Source organism: Ranitomeya imitator, chromosome 1 (genome assembly GCF_032444005.1).
Source record: "Ranitomeya imitator isolate aRanImi1 chromosome 1, aRanImi1.pri, whole genome shotgun sequence".
NCBI classification, from domain to species: Eukaryota; Metazoa; Chordata; class Amphibia; order Anura; family Dendrobatidae; genus Ranitomeya; species Ranitomeya imitator.
The window spans coordinates 639,403,696-639,424,084 of record NC_091282.1 but is presented as its reverse complement, the minus strand read 5'-3'; the positions used below and the strand labels follow the sequence as shown (position 1 = coordinate 639,424,084).

General features: G+C 43.8%; 1 protein-coding gene across 1 annotated transcript; it reads left to right on the top strand.

Annotated features, from left to right (window-relative positions):
* Window positions 1-6,016: 6,016 nt before the first annotated feature.
* Window positions 6,017-7,816, top strand: LOC138638806 (general transcription factor II-I repeat domain-containing protein 2B-like). The gene has a single exon (XM_069728452.1). It carries the CDS (start codon window positions 6,017-6,019, stop codon window positions 7,814-7,816), a length of 1,800 nt encoding a protein of 599 aa, XP_069584553.1.
* Window positions 7,817-20,389: the final 12,573 nt, after the last annotated feature.

The window sequence follows — 20,389 nt, the reverse complement described above, 5'->3', positions numbered from 1 at the left end:
GAGTTGGTGGCCGTGGCCACCTCCATACGAAGGTGGCTGTACCTATTAGTCAATTCCTGCGGGTGAGGCGTAATTGCACCCATGATGCCGATTTTATAACACAGGCTCATGATCTTACAAGACGCTTCAAGCAGAGAGGGTATCCAAAGCGAGTGATTTCATCGGCCTTCCAGAGAGCACGACGGGAGGACCAAACATCACTACTGACCTCTAGACCTCGAAACCCTGATCACACCACTCGATTCATCACGGACTATAACAATAGTTGGCATCAGGTAAAGAATATCATTAATCGACATTGGTCTATTCTTAGGACTGATGCCCAGACCACAGAAGTTACGAGCGATAGGCCGTTACTTGTGACAAGACGGGCCTCAAATTTGCGTGATCTACTTACGTCTAGCCATTTTTCTAGGCCCACAGTCAGATTAAATAGGGGGGGTTGTACTCAAGGGGTCCTTTCCTTGTGGTGGGTGCAACGTTTGTGTTTTTATGACACCCACTAAAAATACCTTTTTCAATCCGGTAGATTCTACTCTCCACTCCCTCAAGCATTATATTAATTGCAGGACAAAGGATGTCGTTTATGTCATCATCTGCCCTTGTGGTAAACCCTATGTGGGCCAAACTTCTCAGGAATTAAGAAAGAGAATACAGAAACACATGTCTACCATTCATTTGGCGGCCGCAGATCAACGCAAGGGTAAGACTCTCACCCCGGTTGCTGCACACTTCTTGGCAGCCCATGGGTGTTCTACTTCTAACACTAGTGTCGTAGGCCTACAGAAGGTCCTTTATGGGGGTAGGGGTGGAAATCCACACAAGCTACTGCTTCGGATTGAATCTAGGTGGATTTTCAATCTTAGATCTATGGCGCCACAGGGCCTTAATGAAGAGCTCTTATTTACAGGGTTCTTGGGCTGAGATAGGGGGCTAGTTTTTGGGTCCTCATGGGTCTTTTACAATTCATGTTGACCCTTATGTACAAGAGTATTTTATTCTTATGCCATGGCACTCATTTATTCATCTTTTCAGGGCCAACTTTTGCTAGGCTTCGTACCTAGGCGCCATTGGCTTCGTATATCATCGGACTACATCATCTTGAGCAGACCTGGGCAAGATGCGGCCCGCGGGCCGCATCCGGCCCGCCTGACGGTTGTAAACGGCCCGCCGCCCGCCGCCCCAGGCACCGCTCGGCTCCCCTTCCCTTCAGCCACGCCTGCGCCTGTGTGCCCTGCATTCAAACTCCTTTTCAAAAACCTGACCTGCACATCCAAACATAAACTGAGTGTGAACAGGTGCTGAACCCAGAGTCGCCAACTCGTATATAGTTAAATAAATAGGGCAGCACACTGCAGCGCCAAAACATGCAAACTTGAAAAAACGAAATTTGAACTGCATTACTGCACTAGAAATATGAAAAATGAGAGCTTTTAGCGCACAAAAATGGCCAATTTTATGTGTACCTCGTAGCCACGTTAAGGCATCTCTCTTATACGAGGTCCTACGCTTGACCTACCTCACTGAGAATAAACGTCTCCATCTGAATGGGTACATGTAAAAACCTCTTCTTGGACTCAAATTCTCTCTCTATGTGGAGGGGTATTGGACCTACTATAATTAAAACACCTGAAGCTAGGAGGCGGGGAGTGCACGATCAGAAGGCTAGAGAATACATTTCAAAAACCTGACCTGCACATCCAAACATAAACTGAGTGTGAACAGGTGCTGAACCCAGAGTCGCCAACTCGTATATAGTTAAATAAATAGGGCAGCACACTGCAGCGCCAAAACATGCAAACTTGAAAAAACGAAATTTGAACTGCATTACTGCACTAGAAATATGAAAAATGAGAGCTTTTAGCGCACAAAAATGGCCAATTTTATGTGTACCTCGTAGCCACGTTAAGGCATCTCTCTTATACGAGGTCCTACGCTTGACCTACCTCACTGAGAATAAACGTCTCCATCTGAATGGGTACATGTAAAAACCTCTTCTTGGACTCAAATTCTCTCTCTATGTGGAGGGGTATTGGACCTACTATAATTAAAACACCTGAAGCTAGGAGGCGGGGAGTGCACGATCAGAAGGCTAGAGAATACATTTCAAAAACCTGACCTGCACATCCAAACATAAACTGAGTGTGAACAGGTGCTGAACCCAGAGTCGCCAACTCGTATATAGTTAAATAAATAGGGCAGCACACTGCAGCGCCAAAACATGCAAACTTGAAAAAACGAAATTTGAACTGCATTACTGCACTAGAAATATGAAAAATGAGAGCTTTTAGCGCACAAAAATGGCCAATTTTATGTGTACCTCGTAGCCACGTTAAGGCATCTCTCTTATACGAGGTCCTACGCTTGACCTACCTCACTGAGAATAAACGTCTCCATCTGAATGGGTACATGTAAAAACCTCTTCTTGGACTCAAATTCTCTCTCTATGTGGAGGGGTATTGGACCTACTATAATTAAAACACCTGAAGCTAGGAGGCGGGGAGTGCACGATCAGAAGGCTAGAGAATACATTTCAAAAACCTGACCTGCACATCCAAACATAAACTGAGTGTGAACAGGTGCTGAACCCAGAGTCGCCAACTCGTATATAGATAAATAAATAGGGCAGCACACTGCAGCGCCAAAACATGCAAACTTGAAAAAACGAAATTTGAACTGCATTACTGCACTAGAAATATGAAAAATGAGAGCTTTTAGCGCACAAAAATGGCCAATTTTATGTGTACCTCGTAGCCACGTTAAGGCATCTCTCTTATACGAGGTCCTACGCTTGACCTACCTCACTGAGAATAAACGTCTCCATCTGAATGGGTACATGTAAAAACCTCTTCTTGGACTCAAATTCTCTCTCTATGTGGAGGGGTATTGGACCTACTATAATTAAAACACCTGAAGCTAGGAGGCGGGGAGTGCACGATCAGAAGGCTAGAGAATACATTTCAAAAACCTGACCTGCACATCCAAGAGGTTTTTACATGTACCCATTCAGATGGAGACGTTTATTCTCAGTGAGGTAGGTCAAGCGTAGGACCTCGTATAAGAGAGATGCCTTAACGTGGCTACGAGGTACACATAAAATTGGCCATTTTTGTGCGCTAAAAGCTCTCATTTTTCATATTTCTAGTGCAGTAATGCAGTTCAAATTTCGTTTTTTCAAGTTTGCATGTTTTGGCGCTGCAGTGTGCTGCCCTATTTATTTAACTATATACGAGTTGGCGACTCTGGGTTCAGCACCTGTTCACACTCAGTTTATGTTTGGATGTGCAGGTCAGGTTTTTGAAATGTATTCTCTAGCCTTCTGATCGTGCACTCCCCGCCTCCTAGCTTCAGGTGTTTTAATTATAGTAGGTCCAATACCCCTCCACATAGAGAGAGAATTTGAGTCCAAGAAGAGGTTTTTACATGTACCCATTCAGATGGAGACGTTTATTCTCAGTGAGGTAGGTCAAGCGTAGGACCTCGTATAAGAGAGATGCCTTAACGTGGCTACGAGGTACACATAAAATTGGCCATTTTTGTGCGCTAAAAGCTCTCATTTTTCATATTTCTAGTGCAGTAATGCAGTTCAAATTTCGTTTTTTCAAGTTTGCATGTTTTGGCGCTGCAGTGTGCTGCCCTATTTATTTAACTGCATTCAAACTCCTGTCCGCTGAGAGGCGCTGACCGCCGCTGGCACTTCCGCATCAGGGAAGCGCCAGCAGCAGGTGACGTCCCTCAGCGTGACACATGCTGCTGCTCTGCTCCGTTGCGCCGGACGCCGGTGTTCTGTGTGGCACTGCAGCGCTGTACTGAGGTCACTTGTGGAGTCGGACGGTGCCGGTGGTCGGTGGTAAGGGCTCTGGGTTATCTGCTCCTCAGTACTTGCGCACTGGGTCATCTGCTCCGCTGTACTTGGGCTCTGGGTTATCTGCTCCTCAGTACTTGTGCTCTGGGTTATCTGCTCCTCTGTACTTGTGCTCTGGGTTATCTGCTCCTCAGTACTTGTGCTCTGGGTTATTATCTGCTCCTCAGTACTTGTGCACTGGGTTATTATCTGCTCCTCTGTACTTGTGCACTGGGTTATTATCTGCTCAGTACTTGTGCTCTGGGTTATTATCTGCTCCTCAGTACTTGTGCTCTGGGTTATTATCTGCTCAGTACTTGTGCTCTGGGTTATTATCTGCTCCTCAGTACTTGTGCTCTGGGTTATTATCTGCTCCTCTGTACTTGTGCACTGGGTTATTATCTGCTCAGTACTTGTGCTCTGGGTTATTATCTGCTCCTCAGTACTTGTGCTCTGGGTTATTATCTGCTCCTCAGTACTTGTGCACTGGGTTATTATCTGCTCCTCAGTACTTGTGCACTGGGTTATTATCTGCTCAGTACTTGTGCTCTGGGTTATTATCTGCTCCTCAGTACTTGTGCACTGGGTTATTATCTGCTCCTCAGTACTTGTGCACTGGGTTATTATCTGCTCAGTACTTGTGCACTGGGTTATTATCTGCTCCTCAGTACTTGTGCACTGAGTTATTATCTGCACCTCTGTACTTGTGCACTGGATTATTATCTGCACCTCTGTACTTGTGCTCTGGGTTATTATCTGCTCCTCAGTACTTGTGCTCTGGGTTATTATCTGCTCCTCTGTACTTGTGCACTGAGTTATTATCTGCACCTCTGTACTTGTGCACTGGATTATTATCTGCTCCTCTGTACTTGTGCTCTGGGTTATTATCTGCTCCTCAGTACTTGTGCTCTGGGTTATTATCTGCTCCTCTGTACTTGTGCTCTGGGTTATTATCTGCTCCTCGGTACTTGTGCACTGGGTTATTATCTGCTCCTCAGTACTTGTGCACTGGGTTATTATCTGCTCAGTACTTGTGCTCTGGGTTATTATCTGCTCCTCAGTACTTGTGCACTGGGTTATTATCTGCTCCTCAGTACTTGTGCACTGGGTTATTATCTGCTCCTCAGTACTTGTGCTCTGGGTTATTATCTGCTCCTCAGTACTTGTGCTCTGGGTTATTATCTGCTCCTCAGTACTTGTGCTCTGGGTTATCTGCTCCTCTGTACTTGTGCTCTGGGTTATTATCTGCTCCTCAGTACTTGTGCACTGGGTTATTATCTGCTCCTCAGTACTTGTGCACTGGGTTATTATCTGCTCCTCAGTACTTGTGCTCTGGGTTATTATCTGCTCCTCAGTACTTGTGCTCTGGGTTATTATCTGCTCCTCAGTACTTGTGCTCTGGGTTATTATCTGCTCCTCAGTACTTGTGCTCTGGGTTATCTGCTCCTCTGTACTTGTGCTCTGGGTTATTATCTGCTCCTCAGTACTTGTGCTCTGGGTTATTATCTGCACTAATGAAATCTGGACATTATGGGGGCACTAATGAAATCTGGACATTATGGGGGCACTAATGAATGAAATCTGGACATTATGGGGGCACAAATGAAATCTGGACATTATGGGGGCACTAATGAATGAAATCTGGACATTATGGGGGCACTAATGAAATCTGGACATTATGGGGCCACTAATTAATGAAATCTGGATATTATGGGGGCACAAATGAAATCTGGACATTATGGGGGCACTAATGAAATCTGGACATTATGGGAGCTCTAATGAATGAAATCTGGACATTATGGGGGCACTAATGAAATCTGGACATTATGGGGCCACTAATTAATGAAATCTGGATATTATGGGGGCACAAATGAAATCTGGACATTATGGGGGCACTAATGAAATCTGGACATTATGGGGGCACTAATGAATGAAATCTGGACATTATGGGGGCACTAATGAATGAAATCTGGACATTATGGGGGCACAAATGAGATCTGGACATTATGGGGGCACCAAAATGAATGCCCATCATATGTATCATGTAACCCGCCCGCCATAAATTAATAGTACTCATGAAGAAAAGAAACCTTGCAATATTTATTGTATAAAACTGCATTTTCTCCTTCTGCAGAGAATCGTGACTCCCATCAGAAGAATTAGCCCTTACATATGTCTGCTAAAAAAAGAAAGATTGATGGAGAATGCAGAGTTTTTAACAAGGAATGGACTTCTAAATATTTATTTACTGAAACCAAAGGCAAAGCTGTGTGCTTAGTTTGTGGAGAGCAAATAGCTGTGTTTAAAGATTATAATTTAAATCGCCATTACGAAACAAAACATGCACAGAAATACAAGAACTTGACAGAGGCAGAGCGGGCACGGGCATCTGAAGATTTGCTATCAAAACTGCAAACGCAGAAAAGATTTTTTACAAAGCTCCACGCATCCAGGGATGCAGCCATCAGGACAAGCTTTGTAAAATCCCACAAAATTGCTAGAAACAGTAAGCCATTCTCTGATGGGGAGTTTGTGAAAGAATGTTTGGTGGACTCTGTAGCAATAATTTGTCCTGAGAAAAAAGAAGCATTTTCACATGTGTCCCTCTCCAGGCGAACCGTAACAAGACGGGTAGAAGACATTGCGGGGAATTTGGAGTTGCAGCTTAAAAACAAAGTTGATCATTTTATTTTTTTTTCCCTGGCTCTGGACGAGAGCTGTGATGTCCGTGATACTGCCCAGTTACTTATCTTTGTACGCGGAATAACAAATAACTTTGAGATGACTGAAGAGCTGGTAGCTTTGCGATCATTGAAAGGTACCACGAAAGGGAGTGATTTGTTCACCGAAGTAAATGCATCCGTGGACAAACTGGGCTTAAAATGGAACACATTAGTAAGTGTTATAACCGATGGATGTCCAAATATGACAGGGAAAAATGTTGGACTTTTGAAGCGGATGCAAGATAAAGTGAATGAAATAAACCCAGAACAGAAATTGATATTTTTGCATTGCATTATACATCAAGAAGTGCTGTGCAAGTCGGTGCTACAAATCAGCCATGTTGTTGATGTTGTAACTAAGACAGTTAATTTCATCAGGGCAAGAGCACTGAATCACAGACAATTTGTTTCACTGTTGGAGGAACAAGAAAGTGAACATAGTGACATAGGCTACCACACAGCTGTGAGGTGGCTCAGCCTTGGGAAGGTGCTTAAAAGAGTATGGGACCTGAGAGCTGAGATTCAGACATTTTGTCAAATGAAAGGCAAAGACATCCCTGAATTCTCAGATAAGCACTGGATAGCAGATCTGGCCTTTGCCATTGATGTGACTACACTAATGAATGAGCTGAATACCAAGCTGCAAGGCAAAGGCCTCTTTGCACATGAAATGTTCTCCTTGGTGACAGCTTTCATGAGAAAATTGAAGTTTCTTTCTAGCCAATTGAAGATCAATATTATCACTCACATGCCAACACTGAAAGAAGTCACACCATCAGCTGATCACCTCGACAAGTATTCATCCATGTTTGCGGCTTTACATGATGAATTTTCCAGAAGATTTGAAGACTTTAAAGCAGTGGAGAGTGAAATGCACATGGCTTCTTCTCCTTTTACATGCTGTGTGGATAATGCCCCCAGTGATATCCAGTTAGAACTCATTGATCTGCAGTCTGACAATCTACTGAAAGAGCTTTTTAAATCCGTATCACTGCTGGAGTTTTATTCTTCTCTCAAAGAGGAAAACTTTCCACACATAAGGAGGCGTGCTCAGAGGATGTTAGTTCTCTTTGGATCTACCTACGTATGTGAACAAACATTCTCACTGATGAAGTTCAACAAATCCAGATACAGATCCTCTCTCAGTGATGATCACTTGTGTGCTGTTCTTCGCATATCCACCTCAGATATTGAACCTAACTTCAGTGAACTTGTTCGGGCCCAAAACAGGCTAGATTACTCTCATTGAAGATTCTCATGTTATTGAAATGGTTAATGTACTGTTATTTACCAAGTTAAAGGGATGCCGGTTAAAAAAACTAACATATCTTGATCTACAACACTGTTGTAACAACGGCAAGTTTTCTACAGTTTTCTACAGTTAACACAAGCTCGTTGCAGTGCAGTTCATCATCTCATCATTAAATAATGATGTAAGTATGTCTTCCGTATTTTCTTTGTATTGTAAATCTCTGCATTGTTTAACATACTGTTTGTTCATGAAAATATAGCATATGTATACTACAGTATTGGGTAAAAATTAGTTAATTATATTAGTCCGGCCCTCTAAAACCATCCAAATTTCTCATGCGGCCCCATGGCAAAATTAATTGCCCACCCCTGATCTTGAGGTTTCCATCGGTCGCCGTCTACATTTGAGCCTATCTAGCTCCATCATATTCTTTCCTCGGATCTCGGTGGGACATGGACCTTGCACAAGATTGATTATCAACATGTTAACAGGCTCAGTTCTGTAACACACCCTTCAAGTGAAAATTCCTAGCTTTGGCTGATTCGTGTAACTTTCCCTTGGACTTTGGATGGATCTTATGACCTCCTCCATACTGACATCGGGTCACAGGACTTTTACAGCTGGACCGTCATTATGTAATTACTCGTATTTCCGGGCTTCTGTGGAATATGGACCGTGACAAGGACAAATTGCTGATATTACTTCATACCGACTCCTTGGGGTCCATACTGCACTATATGTGTTCAACTTATTGTTTTTTTTTTTTTCTTAGGTTTTTTGTGGTGTACATTACAGATTCTATAGTTACTATATGCATATTACTTATCTAATAATAATAATAAATATTATTGTGTCTGGACCTAGCGATCAATTATCTATTTGCTCTGGTATCCGGTTATTGGTCAGTTGACTATCTACCTGTGCCAAACATTTTTTACCCTATTGTCCGGTCCCTAGTTATTAGGTCCTGAGCCAGTTCTTGGGACCTTATATTTTGGTGCAGTATATCTGTCACCATTTACCTTTATATATAGTGTATGCATTACAATATAATTATACCAATAGCTTTATTATTATTATTATTCTTATTTTTATTTTTTCATTGTATATAGTTTTACTTTCTTACAATTGGCGCTATTATTGGTCTACCTGTAATACTATACCATCTATTATTACGCCCTTTGTGGCTGTACATCCTGTTGTTATTTGAGGTGGTACATGGCATGACATTTCTTTTTACACCACATGCCCTTTAATACTCATGCCGATGTCCCATGCCTGAAGGCATAATGGTCCCCTTAATCTAGCAATACATTTGTTTTTCTTAGTGTTCTGTGTCTCCTTTCTCCCACGCGAGTTATACTTGACTGCCCTTGCTTCCCTCTGTGCCCGGTGGACAACATGTTTGTTTACACGCCGGTCTATGGTGTTTCCAGCGACACGTGCGCGGTACGTTCCCCCATGTGTATTCGTTGCGCATGTGCAATGGCACCATGACAACGATATACACTTCCGGCTATAGCCACTTCCGGTTCTACTCCATGCGGCGGCTGCGACTGACGTTCTTACCCGGCTCTGCACACCGGTGTGTATTTACTTTATAATTATCTACTTGTATATATACCTCCTCAAACGGCCGACAATCTACTTCCCCTGACGAAGCTGCGTCCTGCAGCGATACGCGTGGGGCTCTTGCCTCACCCCTCACTTGGCTTTGCGTCCCATTTACTTCGGGTCACTGACTTGAGCTGCTTATACTGACGCTACCTTTTCCATCTTCTCCGGTAGTATCAGTTGTCTTACAGATTGACTTTATTGGGGTTTACTCTCTGTTGGCTGCATATTATCATGGGTACCTCATGATTTGTACTGGTATGGTACCAATTATATATGCACATGCCTTTCATCTATTATGGCATTATTTATATGTGCACTCCTTTGCTAATAATTTTTTGAATATTTGAAGCATACTGTGTACCGTTATTTCCTTCAGCTGTGTCATCGGGTCAGTTAGACCTTTGGGTCACATATTTCGTTAGCCCTGTACTGTATTATACATCCTGTACTAGGGACACCATATGTTGCCATATCTAGCCATTCATATTATTGTTTTTGGTATTTTGTCTCACTATGCCATATCTTGTATTATTGTATAGGGGTGGGGCTTATTGGTCCTATATTTAGGCCTATTTTAAATGGTTTTATTTTGTGTTTGCTGTTTTTTGAGGTGCTATTAAAGTTTATATATTGATCTTCGTATATTTTGGGAGTGCATACCATTCTTTTGGTCTTGTCTTTTTCTCTCTGTGCCCTGTCTAGACTACTTTACAGACCAGGTTTTGCACCCTATTTTTGATTTGTGCAGGGGTGCACCCCTTATACATATATATTCAATAAAGCGTTTTTTGTCTCGTCTTTTTTTTTTTTCTTACGGTGTTTACTGAAGGGGTTAACTAGTGGGACAGTTTTGGGTCGTTACGGACGCGGCGATACTAAATATGTGTACTTTTATTGTTTTTTTTTTATTTAGATAAAGAAATGTATTTATGGGAATATTTTTTTTTTTTCATTATTTAGGATTTTTTTTTTTTTTACACACTTGTAAATAATTTTTTTAACTTTTTTACTTTGTCCCAGGGGGGGGGGGGGGGACAATACAGATCGGTGATCTGCCAGTTTGCACATCACTCTGACAGATCACCGATCTGTCTGAGAGCAGTGCAGCGTTACCAAGTGCCTGCTCTGAGCAGGCACTTGGTAAGCCACCTCCCTCCCTGCAGGACCCGGATCCGCGGCCATCTTGGATCCGGGACTTTCTGCAGGGAGGAAGGTAGGAGACCCCCGGAGCAACGCGATCACATCGCGTTGCTGCGGGGGTCTCAGGGAAGCACACAGGGAGCCCCCTCCCTGCGCGATGCTTCCCTACACCGCCGGCACATCGCGATCATGTTTGATCGCGGTGTGGCGGGGGTTAATGTGCCGGGGGCGGTCCGTGACCGCTTCTGGCACATAGTGCCGGATGTCAGCTGCGATAAGCAGCTGACACCCGGCCGCGATCGGCCGCGCTCCCCCCGTGAGCGCAGCCGATCGCCTATGACGTACTATTCCGTCCTTGGGAAGTAGGGCCCACCCCACATGGATGGAATAGTACGTCTAATGGCAGAAAGGGGTTAAAGATGGTCCTCCATACAATATAATGGATTCCCCATGGTCTTCCATACAATATAATGCATTCCCCATGGTCCTCTATACAATATAATGCATTCCCTATGGTCCTTCATACAATATAATGCACTCCCCATGGTCCTCCATACAATATAATGCATTCCCCCTCGTCTTCCATACAATATAATGCATTCCCCATGGTACTTCATACAATATAATGCATTTCCCGTGGTCCTCCATACAACATAATCCCTTCCTCATGGTTCTCCATACACAATAGTAAATATAGAAAAAAATGAGGTGCTCACTACTTAGTTGGTGCTCAGGAGAAAAAAATAGAACATCCAGAAAAATAACTCCGGCACACAATAGAAGTCAGATGCAATTCATGAAAGTTTATTGGAAAATTCCAAACGTTGTAAATGACGATTCAAATGACATTAATTCACCGCATACGTATAAACAATAATATTCATCACTCCACAGGTAATTTTTCGACGTTTCGGCTTATGAGCCTTTTTCAAGTAAACCTGTACATGTATCAGTGGCGGTGGTCCGACTAAGCGAGGTCCGTGGTGCACCACGGACCTCGCTTAGTCGGACCACCGCCACTGATACATGTACAGGTTTATATAGTATATAAATAAGGGTGCACTCTAGCTGTAGAGAAAATCGGAGGTGTGCAGAGCCAAGTCCAATATAATAGATAACAAACTAGGCAAAAGAAAAGAATGGACTACAAAGAGGCCTGCACAACCAAATATCAAGAAAAATAGCACAATAATGTTTATTCAAACACCACGACAAAAAACATGATAAAAACATTTAAAATACAGTACCATGTACAAAAACACCCCTATACAATAGTAACTAAGGCATTGGATACCTATGGCCATAAAGCATATAAGCACAATAGAGTGGGTGTACAATAGGTATAAGATAACAAACCTAGCTCAGCCGAAGAGATAATGCACAGTGGCTATGTTGCATAGGACCGACCAGAGTCTCATAATAAAGCCCTAACCAAAAAGGTAAGGTAAGGTGAAATACCTACTGAGACCTAACGCAGAGACAGCTATATATGTATCCAGCTGAGTCAGCCAAAGGCTGGGCTAGAAACCGCACTCAATCCGGCCATAGGATCTCGACCCGAGTCCTTGCCTAGAAATCCGGCATCAGGACGCGAAATGGGGTGAGCAGAGAAAGCCCCACGCGTATCGCCGCCGCTGCGGCTTCGTCAGGGGAAGTGTGTGTGGTGGTGATGAATCCACATATATACAGTGGGCCAAAAAAGTATTTAGTCAGTCAGCAATAGTGCAAGTTCCACCACTTAAAAAGATGAGAGGCGTCTGTAATTTACATCATAGGTAGACCTCAACTATTGGAGACAAACTGAGAAAAAAAATCCAGAAAATCACATTGTCTGTTTTTTTAACATTTTATTTGCATATTATGGTGGAAAATAAGTATTTGGTCAGAAACAAACAATCAAGATTTCTGGCTCTCACAGACCTGTAACTTCTTCTTTAAGAGTCTCCTCTTTCCTCCACTCATTACCTGTAGTAATGGCACCTGTTTAAACTTGTTAGTTATCAGTATAAAAAGACACCTGTGCACACCCTCAAACAGTCTGACTCCAAACTCCACTATGGTGAAGACCAAAGAGCTGTCAAAGGACACCAGAAACAAAATTGTAGCCCTGCACCAGGCTGGGAAGACTGAATCTGCAATAGCCAACCAGCTTGGAGTGAAGAAATCAACAGTGGGAGCAATAATTAGAAAATGGAAGACATACAAGACCACTGATAATCTCCCTCGATCTGGGGCTCCACGCAAAATCCCACCCCGTGGGGTCAGAATGATCACAAGAACGGTGAGCAAAAATCCCAGAACCACGCGGGGGGACCTAGTGAATGAACTGCAGAGAGCTGGGACCAATGTAACAAGGCCTACCATAAGTAACACACTACGCCACCATGGACTCAGATCCTGCAGTGCCAGACGTGTCCCACTGCTTAAGCCAGTACATGTCCGGGCCCGTCTGAAGTTTGCTAGAGAGCATTTGGATGATCCAGAGGAGTTTTGGGAGAATGTCCTATGGTCTGATGAAACCAAACTGGAACTGTTTGGTAGAAACACAACTTGTCGTATTTTGGAGGAAAAAGAATACTGAGTTGCATCCATCAAACACCATACCTACTGTAAAGCATGGTGGTGGAAACATCATGCTTTGGGGCTGTTTCTCTGCAAAGGGGCCAGGACGACTGATCCGGGTACATGAAAGAATGAATGGGGCGATGTATCGTGAGATTTTGAGTGCAAACCTCCTTCCATCAGCAAGGGCATTGAAGATGAAACGTGGCTGGGTCTTTCAACATGACAATGATCGAAAGCACATCGCCAGGGCAACGAAGGAGTGGCTTCGTAAGAAGCATTTCAAGGTCCTGGAGTGGCCTAGCCAGTCTCCAGATCTCAACCCTATAGAAAACCTTTGAATGCGAAGGGAAGGGGAAGGGGGGCAGAGATGACCATAAAGGGTGGAGTGTACAGCGCAGCTCATAGTTGTGATGAAAGCAGCACCTAAAAGGGATGGGGAGGGGGAATAAATGTATATTAGTATAGATACAGGCATACAAAAGAGCAAATAGGCAAGGCACTACCAGAAGCCCATAGAAACATATGGAGCAAACTGGTGTGCTGAATATATGCACACAAAAAGCTCATACCTGCACCATCACCCCAAAACATAAGTAATAACCATCCTCAATGTCCAGATGTCCAGCAGAGATGGCAATAAAGAAACACCCATAGTAGGATATAAACATATATGTGAAACAATCCATCTCTGCTGAGCATCTGCCAGGAAAGAGGACACATAAATAAATATACAACCACCAATGCCAGGGTGGTCAAAATATCCTATCCTGGGAAGTATTCCATCCGATATTCCAGAAAGCTTAAATGTCCACAAAACATAATAGTTGCAGCCAGGTCATGTACAAAAAAGGCCGAAAGAGTCCATTATCTGGCCCCGCTTCAGGTAACATGGTGTCCCAATAGATAGAATGGGTCCCACCATGAAGTGGAAAAAGAGAATATCCGGTCCCGAGAAGTACTCCATATGATGTTCCAGAAAGCTTGAATGTCCATAAAGCCCAATGATTACAACCAGGTCATGTACAAAAAAGGCCGAGCGAGTCCAATATCTGGCGTTGCTTCAGATACCGTAATGTCCAGATAGATAGAATGGGTCTCCATCATGAAGTGGAAGAAGGAGATGTCCGGCTGTCACATGATCCTACTTCCATCACCACGAATTCACGAGTGATGAGAAATCCAATATCCAAAATGCAGTAGGGTTGATGAATAAACCACATAAGCAGCTCACAACCCCATGGAAACTGCAAAGGCAATGTAGAAGATGTTAAATCCTAATAATGAAAGTCTAGGTAAATATCCCACAAAGAGAACATATATATGGAGAAATGAATCCAAAACACTCCTCTGGATTGTCAACCTAAAAATCCCGTGAAGAGAAGCTCCTCATTCAATCCAAGGGGAGCCACTGTTTGCAGTCGGAAAATCCACCTGGATTCCACTTGTAACAAGATTCTACGCCTATCCCCTCCTCTTACATTGTAGGCCCACCACCCATAAACCAGTGGAAGTACCACCATGATGTACCAAGAAATGTTCTGACACTGGAGTGAGAGCCTTGCCCTTTTTAGAGTCCGAAGCCGCTAGATGTATCGTAGAAATATGCTTCTGGACCCGCTTCCTCAACTCCTGCAATGTCTGTCCCACATATAATAATTTGCAGGGACAGATAAGGGCATAGACCACATCTCTAGACTTACAATTGATGTAAGCCTTAAGTGGATGTCTACTGGAGCGGGTGGGGTGAACAAAGAAATCCCGTGTTACAGCCATGTGGGGACAGATATTGCAATCCCCACATGGAAATGAACCCCTGAGAATCACACCCCTATTCAATCTTGTCGTAGGTCTATTAAAGTGACTCCTTGTGAGAAGATCTCTTAAATTGGGAGCTCGCCTAACTACCATAAGGGGTCTCTCACTGGTGATATCTGCTGTTTGTAAGTCTACTCGAAGAATCTGCCAATGATTCGACAGAATGTCACTGACCTGTCTCCAGCCATTATTAAAGTCCGTGATGAATCGAATCTGTGTCTCCTGGCACCGTCTCTTCGAAGACAGGAGAGATCTCTGATCCTGGCTTCTCGCTTCTTGATAGGCCGTAGAGATTATGCGTTTCGGGTAGCCCCTTTGATGGAAACGGTCCGTGAGATCACGAGCCTGGGTCAAAAAATCACAATCACGAGTGCAATTACGCCTTACACGTAGAAACTGTCCTGTGGGAACACCCACCTTCGTGTGCCAGGGATGGAAGCTCGTGAAATCCAGAAGCGAGTTTGTTGCTGTTGGCTTGCGGTAGAGATCCGTCGCCAAGCCATTCCCTTGAGGGAAAATCCTTAGGTCCAAAAATGTAATCTCACTGGCAGAAAAAGAATAGGTGAGGTAGATGTGTTAGGGATTAGAGTTAAGAATATTAAAAAACTCAGCACACTCTTCCTCAGTCCCCTTCCACAGGATAAAGACATCATCTATAAAGCAAAACCAGGCGTGGACGTGGGCAGCGAAAGATGGTAAAGGATAGACGAATATCTCCTCCCACCAGCCAAGAAAGATGTTCGCATAGGCTGGTGCACACTTCGCGCCCATCGCCACGCCTGATCGCTGCAGATAATACACCCTATCAAAAAGAAAAAAATTGTGGTGGAGAACAAAAGTCAACAAATCAAGCAGAAAAGAATCGTGACCTCTATCCATGGAACTATTCTTGTTCAAAAAATAGGCCACCGCCTCAACCCCCTCTTTATGACCAATGTTAGAGTAAAGTGACTCTACATCACATGTAATCAGAAAAAACCTTTCTGGAAGCTCAATGCGACCACAGATGTCGATAAAATGTGAGGAGTCACGGATAAATGAGGGAAGAGACGAGGCAATCGGTTGAAGAAAAAAATCCAGATACTCACCGGCCTTCTCACACATGCTGCCGATACTAGAAACAATTGGTCTGCCGGGAGGTCTTTTGCTGTCTTTATGAATTTTCGGCAACATGTAAAATGTGGCTGTGACCGGGTTAGCTGCCTCCAAATACCGTTTTTCTTGTGGGGTGATGATGGAAAACTGTACGGCCCTGCAGAGAAGCTGTTCAAATTTGGAGAGAAAAAGAGAGGTGGGGTCAGAAGGAAGCCTTTGATAGTATTGGGTGTTGTTAAGCTGTCTTTTAGCTTCAGCCTCATAAAGTTGGACAGGCCATAACACCACATTGCCCCCTTTGTCTGCCTCCTTGATGGTAAACTCTTGATTATTTTGTAAAGCTGTTAAAGCCCGCTTCTCCTCCAAATTCAAATTAGGCGGGCCACTTACCCGGATAGGCATGGATAGGATATCCCGCTTGACCACTTCAAAGAATATTTTGTTAGCAGGTACCAAAGAGAAAGATGGTGTTCTGAGTGATTTATTCCTGTGCGGGAACCTTCTTCTGTTCAGACCAGACTCGTTTTCCTCCAATAGATCCAACAGATCTTGGAAAGTGCGACGTTCATCCACGGGCATTGTCTGTAGGACATCAGGCCTTTTGTACATAACCTGGAAAGTAAGCTTTCTGCAAAATAAATACAAGTCTTTAATAAGAGTAAATTTGTCCACCGGATTTGTGGGGACAAACGAGAGACCCCTCTGAAGGACTGATAGCTCAACTGGTGTAAGATTGTAATCAGAGAGATTTATTACCTGCAATGCCAACGGGCTCGTATCTTGACCCGATACCCCTTGACGGGAGACCTCAGGGTCCTCTATCTCTGCCTGGTTGGATAATTGTGACGGAAGGGGGATGTATGGCCCCTGTGCCGTGTCAATCTTCTCTTTACGTTTCTTGTGCTTCCTCCCTCGTCGGGTCCGTGATCCACCTCGCTCCCGGTGGAGGACAAAAAATCACTAGAATTCTCTTGAGAGGAAGCAATGGCCAAAGGTGGAGATTGACCCCTGGGGACTCTAGGACGACGGGCATTACCCGTATGTTTCCATTTATAAGCCATCTTCTGTTCAAAATCGGACTTATCTCTTTGGAACTTCTTGCATTTGCGCTGGGTAATCTCAATTTCATATTTATCAATAGTCTCTTTCAGCTTGTTTTTAAACATCAGGACTTGCCCTTCATCAAAAGTAACCAGTCTCATTTCTAATTCTTTGATAGTGGTTTTGGTAGATGCAAACAATGATCTATCATGATCAAGTAGTAGATTCATGAGAATGGTTGAACAGCGTGTTAAGCCCTGTTCCCACACATGCTGAAAGGCCTCAGAGGGTTCCTAAGCTGGGAAAATGGACACACGAAGCCCCCTAGGGACATAACCAGATTTAATGTATTCATCAAGACTCCTGATGTTCCACCATAGTCTAACACAGGTTTTGTGGGCCCTGGTCAAGTCCGAGCAAAGTGTAGAGAAACCATTATCCAAATTAGCTGTAGGAGCCACAATATTCCCAAATAAACTGGAAGATTTGGCTAATAAAGCCGCTTCCCTAGCCTCCCAATCCATTGCGACACCTGACAAAAAACACACCAAAATGAACAATATAGTAGTATAATTCTATAATAATAAACAGCACCACCCAAATAGGTGTGTGCAACCCTAAGAACAATGCCCTGGGACACAGGGCTAGACTCTAGACATATAGTATATAAAGAAGGGTGCACTCTAGCTGTAGAGAAAATCGGAGGTGTGCAGAGCCAAGTCCAATATAATAGATAACAAACTAGGCAAAAGAAAAGAATGGACTACAAAGAGGCCCGCACAACCAAATTTCAAGGAAAATAGCACAATAATGTTTATTCAAACACCACGACAAAAAACATGATAAAAACATTTAAAATACAGTACCATGTACAAAAACACCCCTATACAATAGTAACTAAGGCATTGGATACCTATGGCCATAAAGCATATAAGCACAATAGAGTGGGTGTACAATAGGTATAAGATAACAAACCTAGCTCAGCCGAAGAGATAATGCACAGTGGCTATGTTGCATAGGACCGACCAGAGTCTCATAATAAAGCCCTAACCAAAAAGGTAAGGTAAGGTGAAATACCTACTGAGACCTAACGCAGAGACAGCTGTATGTGTATCCAGCTGAGTCAGCCAAAGGCTGGGCTAGAACCCGCACTCAATCCGGCCATAGGATCTCGACCCGAGTCCTTGCCTAGAAATCCGGCATCAGGACGCGAAATGGGGTGAGCAGAGAAAGCCCCACGCGTATCGCCGCCGCTGTGGCTTCGTCAGGGGAAGTGTGTGTGGTGGTGATGAATCCACATATATATACTAACCATCCTCATCAGGTGTGCAGACAGCTGGAGACGTCAGGGCGCAAATGGCGGGAGAGCAAAAGACGCGCGCCGGCTGCATGGAATAAGAGCTGGACCGGAAGTATAGGCGATCTCCATGGAGATGTGAGGCGGCTGCGCAAAGCCGACTCAAAACTGAGTCGTATTGCGCAAGTGCCAGAAGCAGAGCTGCAGCGCGTAACAAGACGGCCAAGAAGTGAATGCGAAGGGAAGGGGAAGGGGGGCAGAGATGACCATAAAGGGTGGAGTGTACAGCGCAGCTCATAGTTGTGATGAAAGCAGCACCTAAAAGGGATGGGGAGGGGGAATAAATGTATATTAGTATAGACACAGGCATACAAAAGAGCAAATAGGCAAGGCACTACCAGAAGCCCATAGAAATATATGGAGCAAACTGGTGTACTGAATATATGCACACAAAAAGCTCATACCTGCACCAGCACCCCAAAACATAAGTAATAACCATCCTCAATGTCCAGATGTCCAGCAGAGATGGCAATAAAGAAACACCCATAGTAGGATATAAACATATATGTGAAACAATCCATCTCTGCTGAGCATCTGCCAGGAAAGAGGACACATAAATAAATATACAACCACCAATGCCAGGGTGGTCAAAATATCCTATCCTGGGAAGTATTCCATCCGATATTCCAGAAAGCTTAAATGTCCACAAAACATAATAGTTGCAGCCAGGTCATGTACAAAAAAGGCCGAAAGAGTCCATTATCTGGCCCCGCTTCAGGTAACATGATGTCCCAATAGATAGAATGGGTCCCCACCATGAAGTGGAAAAAGAGGATATCCGGTCCCGAGAAGTACTCCATACGATGTTTCAGAAAGCTTGAATGTCCATAAAGCCCAATGATTACAACCAGGTCATGTACAAAAAAGGCCGAGAGAGTCTTCACGGGATTTTTAGGTTGACAATCCAAAGGAGTGTTTTGGATTCATTTTTCCATATATACTGTATGTTCTCTTTGTGGGATATTTACCTAGACTTTCATTATTAGGATTTAACATCTTCTACATTGCCTTTGCAGTTTCCATGGGGTTGTGAGCTGCTTATGTGGTTTATTCATCAACCCTACTGCATTTTGGATATTGGATTTCTCATTACTCATGAATTCGTGGTGATGGAAGTAGGATCATGTGACAGCCGGACATCTCCTTCTTCCACTTCATGATGGAGACCCATTCTATCTATCTGGACATTACGGTATCTGAAGCGACGCCAGATATTGGACTCTTCCCCTGACAAAGCCGCAGCGGCGGCGATACGCGTGGGGCTTTCTCTGCTCACCCCATTTCGCGTCCTGATGCCGGATTTCTAGGCAAGGACTCGGGTCGAGATCCTATGGCCGGATTGAGTGCGGGTTCTAGCCCAGCCTTTGGCTGACTCAGCTGGATACACATATAGCTGTCTCTGCGTTAGGTCTCAGTAGGTATTTCACCTTACCTTACCTTTTTGGTTAGGGCTTTATTATGAGACTCTGGTCGGTCCTATGCAACATAGCCACTGTGCATTATCTCTTCGGCTGAGCTAGGTTTGTTATCTTATACCTATTGTACACCCACTCTATTGTGCTTATATGCTTTATGGCCATAGGTATCCAATGCCTTAGTTACTATTGTATAGGGGTGTTTTTGTACATGGTACTGTATTTTAAATGTTTTTATCATGTTTTTTGTCGTGGTGTTTGAATAAACATTATTGTGCTATTTTTCTTGATATTTGGTTGTGCGGGCCTCTTTGTAGTCCATTCTTTTCTTTTACATATCACATATCGATGCACTCCAAATTCAGTCATTTGCAGTGAACATGTAAAATATTGTCCTCTATTTAAAATGGGGTGCATGCAGAGGCCGAGGCCTAGGCCGTGGCCAAGCTGAAATTGTGCCACAACAAACACCCACACCTTCTCGCCCAACCATCCTGTCCGAATTATTAGGGGACCGCAGCACAC

What these genes read in the sequence shown, in the direction of transcription:
- LOC138638806 (XM_069728452.1), top strand. Translation starts at nt 6,017, where the DNA reads ATGTCTGCTAAAAAAAGAAAGATTGATGGAGAATGCAGAGTTTTTAAC.